Genomic DNA, 14589 nt, shown 5'->3' on the forward strand with positions numbered 1-14589 from the left:
AAATTTTGACAACTTTAAATACTTAAAAACAAAAAAATTTTAAAATCTCAAATCAATACGAGGTTGTCGCATGGAAATGTGGTTGTCCAAGGTTTTACCCCGCACTTCTTTTTCTTCCTTTCTTCTTCCCTTTGATATAGATATACTCTGGAATTTTATTATTGATGTTTAAAATATTGGTGCAGGCTGAGCGTTCTCGATTGCTTGCAAAAGAGGAAAAACAACTAGACGAACATCATTTTTCTAACATGATATTATCAATTTCCAACCATTTCCCTTTGGTGATAATATAGAGCTGCATGGAAAAGCATTTCGGAAGGGGATGCTTTCCCTAAGTATCCAAGTTGATGCTATCACTGAATGGTTTCGTCCACCCAACGAAGCTGTGACCGTGACTCCCTAAATCATTAACCATTTGTGGTCCCTCCGTTTTGTGTCAAGACATTAACATCCAAATATCAAGATGAATGTTTAAGATCCTTCACTGTCTCAACAACAGCTGAAAAGTCCAGGTCGCCCAACCCCATGCTTCTGGCCTTCTTGAAAGCCTACCAGCAAAATCAAATAAAAGGTTTCAGTTTAACCATCATAGATCTTCTAATAAAGTTTCCAGAATTTGATATGGTACACTATAAGTTGCAATAAAATGTAAAGGTATCCATCAAATCAGCAGCAGTAAATTGCATCATGCCTAAACTATGTATGAATGCAAGTTTAACAACTCCCAGCATATTTAACATGGAGAACGGCAAGCAAGATTGAAAGAAAAGAACCTCATTGGCCACAGCTGCTACCGGCATAGATACTGCATTTTCATCCCCAAGGGCAAGAGCCAACCTCATATCTTTCTGCTGATGTTTCAAAGGAAATGCAGGGGAATAATTGAGCTGGAGCATTGCCGGTCCCTTTCCTTTAAACATTGGATTAGCAATTGCACCCAAGTCCTGCCAGAAAGTAGTTCAGTCACTGCAAGTTTCTGTGCGGCCACAAATTGACAGAATATTTCAGTTGCAGTCATACCAGTACATCAAGAAGGCTATGTGGATTCAGTCCGCTTCTCTCAGCCAGTACAAGTCCCTCCGAAAATGCATTCATCATACTGCAGAGGACAAAGAACTGTGATAAATGTCCTGATTTTGAGTACATGGATTTGTCAACTCATAGTAAGAGGCAAGTAATTTATTGATAGCATAGTTGTATTCTATAATGCATAGTTATCTTTGAAGCTCATATAGGCCCAGGTAGTCGAGACATAAAGTAAGAACAGAATATGAAAGCTTTACCCTAGCTCTAACATGATAATTAGAAGCCAATGTTGCCCCGACTTGTTTTACCAAAGAATTTAGTGATATATGTTGTATAATTCTAATCGTAAAAGTTTTCACCAAAATATTGAGTATACCAACCATGCAAAACTGACCATTCCAGCTTATTCATAGACCAAATAGCCATACTAATATTTCTTCTTTTAATCTAGTAATATTTCATTACTAAAATGATTACTTGTTTATTCCACAAATAATAATAATAATAATAGCAATGATGATAGTCATCCTAGCTCTATTTCAATGGTTTTTTTTTTTTCTTTTTGGGTTCAGAAAATGAAAGAAAGAAAGTGCAACCATTACCTGCCCATTATCATGTTGACAACAAGTTTCATTTTTGCTCCATTTCCAACCTGTCCCAAGAAGAAAGACTTCTTTCCCAAGACATTGAAAGCTGGAATTGCTTGCTCATACAATGCCTAAATTTACAAACAGTGACACATTGCAGTTAACACCAAAGTGAATATAAATTTCTAGGCTACAAATATATTAGCAGAAATGATCAAAGAAAAAGGGTGAATGGATTCCGTTGTCTTCCAGTCTATTATTTTCTTTACTTTTTCACCATGGAAGTCAAAGGCCAGTTAATCACTTGAACATTTCAGTTGAGCCCAAAATGTCACTCAAAAGAAGTTCCACCAGCATATTTTAAAGGAAAAGGTTAAAATGTCACAATATGAAAATAAATGTATGACACATTTTCTGAACAATGGACAGCAAACTTCAGTCTCATTTATCTCACTCATATACTTCCAATCACAAAATTCCACCTGGAGTTAATTTCCAGCAAACGAGGTCCACTGACTGTTTGATTCTAGCACATGGAATGAGATACCAAAATGAGAAAAAGGAAGCATATGCAACATTGTTCTTAAAGAAAGCTCCTAGATCAGTTAAATGTAGAACAACATTTATAAATGAAACCTGCAATGGCAATGATGTTAGGTTTCTTAAGCTAAATTTAAAACTCATCATTTTATTCCCCTTTTCTTTTCTTTTAATTAAAAAAATGCTGAAACTTTACTATGAACTTCAGGAATTTGGTTCACTCAATTGACAGAAAATGATAACAATTCAACTGATAAAGGCTATTTTACTTCCTTCCCTGGCTGTCACAATGTTATTCCTATCTAGCGGAGAGTCAAAATCGGCAATTCAATGATTCATTCCACTTTTACCTAGTTTGTGTAAGCTCACTATAATTATGAAAAAACCAAGAACATCTATGTAGTCCACATATGTTTTCATAAAGTAGCACATTTTAGTTGTTTTAGTTGGCCTTGATACAAGTCTACAATCTTGAAATACACTATGAACACACGTGCCCTAATCCCTATTCATCAACACTAACAAGTACAAAATAGTAAACTTATCTACCAATTTACCTTGTCTCCAGCAGCAAGAATCACTAGTTGACCAGTTTCTGCAGGCTGTTTGCTACCAGAAACAGGGGCCTCAAGGAACTGACCACCTTTTGATGTAATAGCCTGTAGATATCACATGGAAGTAAGAAGAGAGAAAATTCATTCATTAATAGGTAAATTAGTAAATATCAAAATATCAAAGAGTAAATCAAATTTGTTTTATTAGAATCTTCCTCTTATAAAGAGCTTTAAAACATTGTCTTCTAAAATATCCATGGTCTTTGTCGGAGAGCAAAACAGTAGCATAACATTGACACCATTTCAACAATCAATGGTATATTTGCATACATCATAAACAATGTTTTTCTTTTTCCGAATTTAAATATAAACACAGTTTAAACTTAAACCTCAGAGAATATGATACTCAAAAGACATTTTTATTGACAAAATTATTTAACCGGCTATTCAACTTTGAAAAATAAATTCTTTTCTGCTTGATAAAAAAAAATAAAAACTCATGAAAGACATGCCATTATTTGCCTATTATCTTGATGTTCCACAAAATTACTATATCTCAACAGAAGACCCTCTTACTTTCTAACTTCTAAACATTAAAGAAACTCCATCAATCAAGTACAAAAGAGTGTCTACTAACCTCACTGATTTTGCAAGAAGTCTCTGCATCAACAGTTGACATGTCGATGTAACCTTTACCACTGCAAGTTTGCTCAAGAACACCATCTTTTTCAAACACAACCTAAGCAATCACCAAATACGCTTTAGTTGCAATGACAGTTAATTGAGGATGGCAGTGACTCAAAATGTATCATGCATGTACACCAAAATTTGTAATTACCGACACAGCCGCTGCAGGATCAGACAACATGGCAATGGTGATCTTGCACTTCTTAACTACTTCTGCAGGGGTTTCTCCAACAGAGGCACCATGAGCCATCAGTTCAGTACACTGCAATTACTAAAATTTCAATGCCACATTTTTTGTAATAAAAATAAGCCTAATATCAAGCTACAGAAAATCCATATTATTAAAGCCAACTATTAATGTTTTCACCAAAAAGAAAAAAAAAAACTTTTCTTTCGACAGAAACAGGAAAATAAACACAATAAATCCATCATTTTAGTTCGAAAATTTGATTTTTTTAATCAATTTCAATCAATCTCCTTTTTTCTTATTTAGTTTCCCACCTTGCAAAAAAAAAAAGTATATACAAAAATATCTTTCAACCCAATAGATAAAACTAAAAACAAACAACAACCCACCACTCAGATCTGGAAATGGACACAATCTGCAATTGATGATAATAATATTCCAAAGAAAAGTAAATACCAGAAAAAGAAAAAGCATTTTTTGGTAGAGAGTAATGAAAAGCAAGTAATGGTACCTTAGAAAGAGTTCTGTTCCAAACAGTGACTTTGAATCCATTCTTCAGCAAATTCATTGACATGGCTTTTCCCATTATTCCCAGTCCCAAAAACCCAACCTCCATTTTCTTCTTCTTTGTTTACTCTCTCTTTCACCGATGAACCTTTCCTTTCCTTGTTTACCTAGTATTTCTTACCAGACTTCATTTTTATAGAATTATAGTTATAGTTACCAAAAAAAAAAAAAGCAGAGCAATCTTTTGCGTTTAATGTTCGATAAAAAAATGATAAAAAATCACAATCAACCTTGTCACCACATATATATTTTAATTTAATTTAATTAATTTAGTAGGTTATCGAGATTTGTTACTAAATTAAATATATCTACCTTTGATAATTATCATGTTTGTCGTTAATGAATGGATGGATGTATGGGTTCCACGTAAGCCTCTGACAAGGAGGATTGATCGTGCTCCACTATTCTCGGAATCCTCGGCGGTCATATTACTATGTGCCCTCTTATCCAACATAACTGGTGTGGAACACCAATAATCTTTTAACACGTTGGACAACTTGAGTTAAGTGTATTGGGTTGGTTGTGCTACTTTAATTGCCCACCTGCGGATTCGAATTTCATACTGTTGCACGCAGCAGCTGGGCTTGCTTTGACAATACAACCCTACAACAAACTAACACCTATCTGTTCTCTGACTCTTATTTTTCCAATGGCAATGAAGAACAAAGCAAACAATAGCAACAAGAAGAGACGACATTTGATCAAGCAAGAAGAAGAAGAAGAAGAAGTCATAGGAGACATCGAAGATTTATTCAGCGAAGAAGACACCCACAAGATAAGGGCATCGTTGTTGGAATCGTACGACAAGATACAAAGAGACCTCCCTTGGAGAAGAAGAAGAACAACAAGAAAGAAAGGAAATGAGGGCATATGGGCTATGAGTTTCAGAGGTGATGCTACGACAAACAATGGTTCAGACTGTTTTTAACTACTACAACCGTTGGATGCAAAAATGGCCCACCGTTTCGAAAAGAAACCCAAATGATTTTGTTTCCCATTTTCCCTTTTTTTTTTTTTTTTTAAGGCTATAAGTGTAAGAGCCGGAACACATTTTTGCTATTTTTCTTTTTTGTTAGGGTTGTGGTGGACCACTAATTTGCTCCTTTTTTTTATTATTTTTAACTTATCAGGATACGGAAATAAATATCTATTTTTCGTACAGAAGGAAAATTAAAGAAACCAGTGGCATATATTCTCCTAAACTTCTTGTGGATCAGAAGACATTGTTCTATTCATTCAGTGCTCTTCTCCTGTTGTCTGCTCAGCAGTCTTTTCTGCCTCTGGCTCAAAATAAAATAAAGAAACTCAACAAGGCACCAAAATCCCAAAAATGTTTGATGACTGAACAAAAAGTAGGGAAAGAATAAAATTGAAGTAGCCAGAGCTTCATCCAGTTCCAGTGGTATCAAAATGGCTATACCGGAAGCAAGAGCAATTGGCTTTTCAAGCTTTCCGTCGTCTTCTTCATATCTTGGTTGGAACTCCAGAGCCACCTCCTCTTCATTCTCATGCACACTATCAATGGTAAGTTTATTTGTACATGCTACAATTTTGTATCATTTAATTCAAGCAACTGTTTTGACTAGTCTATTATCACCTGCCTCGGCCTATGCTCTTTATTTTCCTCTCTTTAAATAGAAAAAACGGCAGTTCTGTACTGAAAGCAATGGAAATGAATCTGAATCTTAGATTTAGAGTTCAAAAGACTGGGGAGCTCTGCAACGTTTTTTCTCTTGAACTGAATGGTCATGAGATAACCTAGTGCTTCTAATATTATGCTGAATCATTCGACTGAAACCTTGCAGCAAATAGTCAGTAAGTCAATTATTTCCCGTGGATGTGTCACCTGTTCTGCTGTGCAAGAATCGTCTAGTCCTACAGGTTGGTTTCTCCATTCTTAGCGGTACGTTAGAATTCTTTTCCTTAGAAGCAAAGCTCATCTTCTGAATTTCGATTTGCTTAAAAATGTGTTTCTTTTGCTATTAGCCACTGCTAAAACAAAGGAAGCCACTCCTGCTGAAGCAAAACCATCAGCCATTGCTGAAACAAAGGCTGCAGCTGCTGCTGAGAAGGAGGAAGTCAAGGCAGCCCCAAAAGCAGCAGCAGCAAGGCCCAAACCTGCAGCAAAGACTCCTGCCAAACCACTGCCAGAATTGATGGTGGAGGATGTTATCCCTTCATTGAAAACAATACTTGAAGGTCAAGATGATCTCTCCGAAATTGAGCTCTCTTTCCAAGACAACAAGGTTTCTGCTCCATTTTCTCACTAATCAATTGTCCTAAAAATGGCATTTCAATTTGCTCTAGCTGATAGTTTATGAATCTTCCCTTTCAAACTTGACAGTTAGAAGGTTCATTCCTGAAGAAGGGCTGTCCTTACTCATTCTGGGCCTTCTTCCCTAGCGGAGACCTTTCAGGTATTGTAACTTCAGCAATTGGAAACAACCATCAGGTACATTGCCCATAAATGATCTGACATTTTTCTCCATTTGCACAGGTCCAAAAGGTTTTTCATTGTCTTCATATGGCTCAGGAGCAAGCACTGTCGAGCCCTTCCTCGTTGATGAGAAGAAAATTACAGCGAAGCATGTAGTCTTCTGGGTTGAAAAGCGTTTGGCAGCCCAAGGAATCATTCCTGTCTGGAAAGAATGATTTATAGCATAAAATCCATGCCATGTAATTATTCATGTCGGAAAATAATGCTCGCATATAAAATTTTCCAATTCATTTAACACGTTATTCCACAATCCACACTCTCTCCCTTATCCTTCTCAAAAAAAAAATAATAATAATAATAATAGAACATTGAATAGATAACAGAGGTCATAAATTTTTCATCTAAATTATGTGTCCGAGGACCAGGGAGTTCGCAAATGCCTGGACCATGCTTTACAGTAAATAACATGATGGCCCAAACAAGTAGCATTTAAGTAACTAATAAACACATACAACAGGTACTTTGAGTCCAAAGCTCATAAAGTACTTCATAAGTCCACGTCCACAAATGTCAGATTGTGTCGGTTTTTAGTTCTCAGAAGTGGTATTGCGAATTGCACGACGAAGTTCACCCAAGAAGTCCATCTGTGAACCAGATGAAGGTCCAGTACTGTTTGTTGGGGACATCATCTGAGGAAAATAAAAGCCAACCGCGTAAGGAAAGAGGTTTGTGAGAAGAAGAGATGGAGAAGAGGGGAGGGGAGGAGGGAAGAATACCTGATGGGGAAGTCTCAAATTCCTCCAGGCTGAATCACTACTTCCAGAGTACATAACTGGTCTTTCTGAAACAAGGAAATCCAAACTAAATACTGAATAACCATCTAGTCTGGTCTGTTTTTAGCTCACAGATAAAAATAAAGAAGAAATTATCCACAAATACACAATCATGGAAACATGGTCAGACAGAAGGACAAGCACAAATAAATAAACCAAAAACAGCATGACAAAGGATGCTAAATGCTAATATAACACTCAAAATTCCATAAACAACTGGCAACAACCATAGAACTGCCACCTACCATAAAATCTAAAAGAAAAGAGCAACTTCTGGCTCGTTGGTAACTTTGTTTAGCATCCTAATGCAGTGAAACAGAATGGTATAGGAGCTGGTGAAATTGTTTTAAGAAGATTCATAACCCATGCTTGGAATGAGGAACCTTTAAAGATATCTTAGCGACAGAGTTCATAGAAAAACGATGATTTTATCCACTAGCATAGCTCAATTCCCACTGGTTTGTGCTAGGGCATGAACTAACTTATTGCCCAAATTGATCCCCATCCCCAAATATCTCATATTCATAGGACATCTTCAACGATGATGCTTAAATGTTGGTAATCTTTTCATTCCCTCTTTCCAATCCCTTCAACTTAACTAAAGCATTCACTAGTTGTCAGGCTCAACCAAAAGCACCAACTCATGGGCCAAACAAAGAAATTATCTCATGGTTAGCAGTTACAGGCCCCTATTCTACACTCAGCCTGATCAACCAACTTCAACAGCCCAGTACAAAAGAAACTGATAATAGCTACTACCATAAGGACGCCTTAATTTTACAAAAGTCAATTGCCAAGAGCCAAACACAACCATAATTATACTTCCTTTTACCTAAATTTCGTTTGTGGTTGCTTTTGGAAATAAATACCTAACAACCTGCATTTGACAAATGCAGAAATTTTGTGCTGCAAAGATACACGTGAATATAAAGTAAATAAAAAGAATACATATCTTTTTACAAGCCATCTGTTTTGTTCATCACTTCATATAATCTCCAGAGATGGAAATCAAATTCCACTATCTGCCAAAATGCATGTAGAATGCAACAAGATAGAATAAATCATGATCACCTAATTTCACATGGAACAACAAACACCACATACAACTAAACTCACCCCATCCTCTTTCTTTTTGGACCAGGAGTGTTACTGACACGTATAGAACTACATTAGAAGGTCTCTTGGAAGACACACCTTTATAATTTTCTCAAAGCATTCTTCTTTAGTTTATAAGGAGACCTTTGTTACTTATCGTAGCAGTCTATCCAATCCAATTCTCCAAATATATAGCTTGCATAGCTCATCAGATCACTAATAACATATGCACCATTTATCATGCAAATAACGTTCCACTATGGGATATGCAAGTTCATGTGCACAGAAAGGTCAACAAGCCAATCAAATCATATATGAAATGGAAAATTTTATAAGTTCCCGTTCTTCACTCACCAGACAAGTCAATTGATGTATCGCGGTATTGTCGTAAGACAGCTGCCCAACCTGCATTTGAGGAGATAAACAATGAATGTAGATCAGTCATATGATTGCATGCATGGATCCTTATAAAAAGAAACAGAAAATCATCTCCCCAACTATCAGTAGTTTAGATCACTTAAGCGTAATGATGCATTTGAGCAAAACACTCAAGCACCTAACAAAATAACCAATGTTTTCGGAATACATAAACAGGGGCAATCCCTATAATAAATTCTTAACAAAAATATACAACTTTCGTTCAGAGTAACCAAGGCTCTATTTGGTAAAAGCTTTTACTTTTTGCTTTTCACTAAAAAAAAAAAAAAAAGGAAGAAAAAAAGCAAAAATAAAATTTGAACAGAAAACTAGAGACAAATAGCAAAGCCAAAAGTGTGTAGAGATTACATACGATTGCTTAAAAGGCGAGAAGCTTCACTTCTAGAGCAGCCTTCTAAAGGTATTAAAGCCGGACGAAGGTGGTCATCATTGAGGATAGCACTGCTCCCGGCATCCCCGAGTGGATTATTATTTCTCGACGTGGCAGCACCTTGATTCTTCTCTGAATCATTCCCATAAACATTGTTAGTCCAATCAAACCAATCTGCAAGATTTAATTACAACTCAGTCTACCAAATGAATAAAAGTAAAATTGACATTTTTTTAAAAATAATTTACTTACCTAAAAATCACAGGAAATAAGAAAGGAACAACCAATAAATTAAATTGATAAAGAAACTCACCTCCAGATTTACGGCGGCCGAGAGAACGATTTCTGCAATTTTAAGGCAAAGCTTAAATAAAATAAAATAGAAATTAAAGAAAGAGAGAAACGGAAGAGGGTTTTTAGGGATGGGAAGCTACCGTTGATTGGGAGGAGCGTAGCGCTTGATTGCAGGGGCGGAATCAGGTGCAGTGGGTGTAGGGTTTTCCAACATCCTCCTCTCCTTTTTCCTTTCTCTGCTTCAAGAATACTATCGATAATCTCTTTCTTATTACTTTATTTTCTATTCCTCTTACAGCGGAGCGTACGGACTGCGGAGTCCGGAGTTCGATTTCCGATTGCGTCGCGGCTGTGGGTCTTAAATTCGGCTGATTTTGGTCCAAAGCGTGTTGACTTTTATTCAAGCAACTCCTCCCCAAAACGCCCCGTTTCCTATAATTTTCTTATTCCTTTCAAACAAGCCTACCAAATAAAAGAAAATTCCACCTTACAAGTTACAAATTGTCTTTTAAAAAAATACAAAAAACAAAACTTATATTTACTTTTAACTTTTGTCGTTATATATCCGTGAACCTATGACACAAATTAAGCAGTACTCGCTAATTTTTTTATTTAGTAGTAATAAGTAATTTAATTGAATGTGTTTCATTTTAAAAGAAATTTTAAAGTTGATTTAGTTATTTTTTAAAAATATATATATTAATTTATGAAATTAAAATTAAGTTCACGAGTAAGATTACATACAAAAAATATTATAATACCCTTTTAATATTGATATTAGTTAATTTCGTGTTATTTAAAGCTTTATAATATTTTTTAAAATTTATTAAATAATTTATTATTTAAAAATCAATAAAATATTTTAATAAGATTTTATTTTAATATTTAAATCTTTTAATAATTTAATAAGATTAAAAAATATATAAATTTAACTTTCTTTAAAAATATAATTAAATTTTTTAATAATTTGATAATATTTAATTATGAGATTTAAATCTTTTAACAATTTAATAGAATTAAAAAATATAAATTTATTTATGAATTTGTTTAAATAATTAAATCTTTCAATAATTTAATAAGATTTAATTTAAAATTTAAAATTTTTAATTATTTGATAGCATTGATTTTATTTAAAAATTATTTTTAAAAAAATAATTAAACTAAAGTTTAATTTGAAATTTAAATTTTTTTAATAATTTGATGAGATTAAAAAATATTTTAAATATAAATTTTATATCTAAAAAAATTTGAATACATAAAAATTAAAAAAAAAATCAAAAGAATCAATTTAGCTCAACAAAGATGCAGCTAAACTCGACTATAAAGAAAAAAAAAAGAAGCGATTTGATTACTCGGCTCAGCTCAATAGATGACTCGGCTTGCAACAATGGATGCTGGTTAACAAGCAACATCACCAAAACAGATTTCTCAAAATTTTTTTTTTGCTCTCCTACTTTTTTTCTTTGATTGTTGTCCTTTGTATTAATTGTAAGTCTTTGAATATGGATTTAATCTTAAATCCAATACGAGTCCAAATTTAAAAATAATTATCTTTAACTTCTTTTTTACTCAATTTTAACCTCAAAAATTCAAATAAAACTTACCTATTTCAATTATTTTTGGATCCTAACTCTTTTCTTATATAGTTAGGGACTTTCTTTTTTTTTTTTTAACAACCAAAACAATAATAAAAAAACTCAATAAAATAAACACAAAATAAATAAAATAAAAATTTAACTCTAACTAAAACTCCAAACTAAATGAAACGTTTACAATTTTAAAATTAATAAAATTGCCAATCTACATTTATATTTTTCAATTATTCTTTGATTTACATAAAAAAAATACTATTCATTTGTATAAACCCCACTTTCCTCCACAATTTAGACAAAAAATATTTTTTTTTTACCAAAAGTTTTAAATTATGACGTTTAAATGAGTTCCTATTGTTGCCTAAAAAACAGGAAACTCGATTACTAAACATTTTTTAAAAAAACAAATACAATTAAATCACTACAGTTTTTGTTTATATGTTCAAAATATTATTAAAATTTTTTTTTTTAGTGATAGGCCATGGATTTAAATGTGCAAAATATTCTTTACTTTCTTGTTTTTACTTATCTTTTTTTGATGAGCTTGCTCAAAATGTTGTTTGATGCTTACAATTCAAAGTTCAGCTAATAAAAACTTGACTCTAAACACACTTTATTTAGATAGAAACTGAAACCACTGGAAAGCATACCCCTCAACTAGATGGACTTGGGATCTATGCATTGATGATTGTGAAACTTGAGCTCGCAAATTCAATAATCACTGTGTTATAGTTACATCATTCAGCTATCAAGATCAGGTTATGATCAAAACCAGACACTGCTTGTAGAACTTCAAAATCCTCCAAATAATCAAGCAGGATTGGCTCAACTTCATCGCTAGAGCTTCCTAACCCAAGCCGGCCATTCTTACCACAGCCCCAAACCCACACCTGGCCCTTAGATGTCACAGCAATAGAATGCACCCGTCCTCCTGACACTGACAAAGGTGTTTCCCCTTCCAATCCCTCAATCACGGATGGGAGATTCTCTGGTCCTTGCCTACCTAATTGTGAACATTGGTTCCATCCCCATGAGAAAATGCTCTTCCCACCACCTTCAACATCCGGTGATGCAACCTCACAAATGGCCAAAGAATGACCAAGACCAGATGCTACAGACACGGGATGGACGCTTAGATCAACTGGTAACAATCCCAAATCCAGTTTGAGTCTGCCCAGCTGACCATATATGTTACTTCCCGAGCTCAATAAAGTGCCATTACCTGCAATTAGACACTCAAAATTAACAAAGTTGCATGCCAACATCTCCACATGCACAATCGTACATGAATCTGCACAAACTGTTACTTACAGCAAAGAACCAAGGAATGATCAAGCCCACATACAATATCTTTCACTTCAACCCCTTGTAGTTCTTCAACCAATTGAGTTTCCCAAATGATTGGCATGTCTTTCTCTTTCTCCATTCCTTCTAAAACCATTTGCTCAGCAACAGCCAGTCCTGAACCTGAAAACTGTTTGTTATTCATAGATATATTTGCATTTGAGTCCAGCAGAGATGCCTCCAAAGCTTCCCCAACCTTTCCTATCCTACCGTCAGCTGAATAACCCCAGCCCAACAACTTTCCATCCTCTGTCTGTGCAAGGGCATGCCCCCAACCAAATGAAACCTGTCAAAGAAAATGCAATCATGGAATTTCCTTCTTAATAGATATTATAAGCTTTAAGATCAAGCTCAAGCATACTAGCAAAATTTATGGAACTTATGGGGCTAGATTAATCTACCTTAAGAATTTAGGAGCCCACCTTTACTATCTTTTCTCCTGCAAGTGCTTCAACTCTGCGAGGAACAACAGCCTCAGTGATATCCTTTCCAAGACCGAGCTGTCCCCGCTTAGACTTTCCCCATACCCACACAGAACCATCGTCGCCAATTGCGGCAGAAATAACGCCTGATGCAAAAGCAGCACAAACATTCACATGATCCAACCCTTCCACTCTCTTTGGATCATTCCATGAATCTCTGCTCCAATCAACAATGAACCACTTCACATTAGGATAAATCCTTAAATGCAATGTGGATCCATAATAACAATTTCTCTTATAACTAACTATGCCAAAACAAGTAGGTTATTCACAAGAAAATCCAGGACCAAAAATCTTTCTTTTGGCTAAATTTAAATTTGTACAATATATCAAAACATTGATCACCCTAAAGAACTAGATTGAATTTAGTTCCTATATGCTGTAACACAATTTAGCTTACAACAATGTTAACCAAGCTTTATCATAATTAACACGCAACTAGGAATAAAAAAAAGATCAGTTTCCCACCAAATTAAAAACTGGGTAAATGACAAAATCAAAATTTGATTGAACTGACCTCGGAGCAAGGGAATCACGACCCAGCTGGGCCTCCTGGCTACGGCCCCAAGCCCAGAGTCCACCGCGAGAATCAATAGCGAGCGAGTGATAATGACCAGCGCTGATGCTGGTGATATCGGAAGGGAGACCGGGGACCCGGGTGGGCTCGTAAGCGTCGCCTCTGGGACCAGTCTCTGACTCGGGTAGACCCAATGCCCCCTGGTTGCCGTCGCCAAAGCTCATTACCGTACTCATCCATCTTGGTTTAGTAGTAGTACTCTGAGCGCATAAGGCTTCAGCGGAAACTGCAAGTGCCGTTTTATTCCTTTGATGACGCTTCCACAAGGATCGGCTAACCTGCATTTTAACTACTAGCTTTGTGAATGTGTTGGCAATGGCGGATCCGCATTTGTATAACTTGGAATTTGGGCTGATGGGTTGACCCAACATGAAATTGGGTCGTTTTGGACTTTGGGTTTTAATTGGATCGAAAAATAATATTACGATGCTATTATGTACAAAAGAGAAAATTATACATTCACCAACAGATTGTATAGGTTGTTGATATCCCATTTTAATATCTCAAATTTATAAACAAAAATATTTTTCTTTGGCAGCTCAAACTCAAAATTTTATCGACATAATTAAGAAAAAGTTGACTTAAATATTTTTTATAATATTTAGTAAACTATAGTATTTTTATAATATGGTGATTAGGAGTATTGTAAGTTCTATTTGATTTTTTTTTTTCGAACAATGTTAAAAACTTTACTCATGTATTGTATCCTTATAATGATTTTTTTTTAATACAACAAAGACTCAAATTTAAGTAGGGATTGCAACAAGGCAAAACGGATTTTTGACAATCCAAATCATATTCGATCATATATAATTTTAACTTGAAGTCATCTCGTTTTAATGTTGGATTTTTTTTTTTAATATCCGATTCTAATTAAAAAAATGAGTAAGTTTTATTTGTTCCACTTTGTTTCAAAATTTATTTTTGATATTATTTTAATGAAATTTTGATGAAATTTTTATCTTTTAATATAAGTTAC

General features: G+C 34.7%; 4 protein-coding genes across 5 annotated transcripts; 1 reads left to right on the plus strand and 3 right to left on the minus strand.

The window, feature by feature from the left end:
* Positions 1 to 130: 130 nt before the first annotated feature.
* LOC111305509 (glyoxylate/succinic semialdehyde reductase 1-like) lies at positions 131 to 4356 on the minus strand. Its single transcript, XM_022903119.2, has 8 exons — positions 4093 to 4356; positions 3546 to 3656; positions 3345 to 3446; positions 2711 to 2812; positions 1629 to 1744; positions 1021 to 1099; positions 774 to 944; positions 131 to 548 (listed from the first exon to the last, which is right to left on the minus strand). Exons 1-8 carry the CDS (start codon positions 4195 to 4197, stop codon positions 459 to 461), a joined length of 876 nt encoding a protein of 291 aa, XP_022758854.2. The 5' UTR covers positions 4198 to 4356; the 3' UTR covers positions 131 to 458.
* A 997-nt stretch (positions 4357 to 5353) lies between these two features.
* Positions 5354 to 6895, plus strand: LOC111305510 (uncharacterized). Its single transcript, XM_022903120.2, has 5 exons — positions 5354 to 5672; positions 5954 to 6029; positions 6135 to 6394; positions 6493 to 6565; positions 6646 to 6895. Exons 1-5 carry the CDS (start codon positions 5559 to 5561, stop codon positions 6798 to 6800), a joined length of 678 nt encoding a protein of 225 aa, XP_022758855.1. The 5' UTR covers positions 5354 to 5558; the 3' UTR covers positions 6801 to 6895.
* A 29-nt stretch (positions 6896 to 6924) lies between these two features.
* On the minus strand, positions 6925 to 9990 carry LOC111305512 (uncharacterized). 2 transcript variants are annotated; one of them, XM_022903129.2, is made up of 6 exons: positions 9756 to 9990; positions 9635 to 9666; positions 9304 to 9495; positions 8868 to 8918; positions 7362 to 7426; positions 6925 to 7274 (listed from the first exon to the last, which is right to left on the minus strand). In XM_022903129.2, the coding sequence occupies exons 1-6, from the start codon at positions 9827 to 9829 to the stop codon at positions 7173 to 7175; spliced, it is 516 nt and encodes a 171-aa protein (XP_022758864.2). In that variant the 5' UTR covers positions 9830 to 9990; the 3' UTR covers positions 6925 to 7172. The 2 variants fall into 2 exon arrangements, with proteins under 2 accessions (XP_022758864.2, XP_022758865.2); XM_022903130.2 differs by having other exon boundaries at positions 9304 to 9453; positions 9756 to 9989.
* Positions 9991 to 11691: 1701 nt separating this feature from the next.
* On the minus strand, positions 11692 to 14012 carry LOC111306187 (ultraviolet-B receptor UVR8-like). Its single transcript, XM_022904095.2, has 4 exons — positions 13551 to 14012; positions 12974 to 13190; positions 12519 to 12837; positions 11692 to 12429 (listed from the first exon to the last, which is right to left on the minus strand). Exons 1-4 carry the CDS (start codon positions 13979 to 13981, stop codon positions 11945 to 11947), a joined length of 1452 nt encoding a protein of 483 aa, XP_022759830.2. The 5' UTR covers positions 13982 to 14012; the 3' UTR covers positions 11692 to 11944.
* Between the last annotated feature and the right edge of the window lie 577 nt (positions 14013 to 14589).

The sequence above is a fragment of the Durio zibethinus genome, chromosome 21, assembly GCF_047325235.1.
Source record: "Durio zibethinus cultivar Kanyao isolate XHJ-2024 chromosome 21, ASM4732523v1, whole genome shotgun sequence".
Taxonomy (NCBI): Eukaryota; Viridiplantae; Streptophyta; class Magnoliopsida; order Malvales; family Malvaceae; genus Durio; species Durio zibethinus.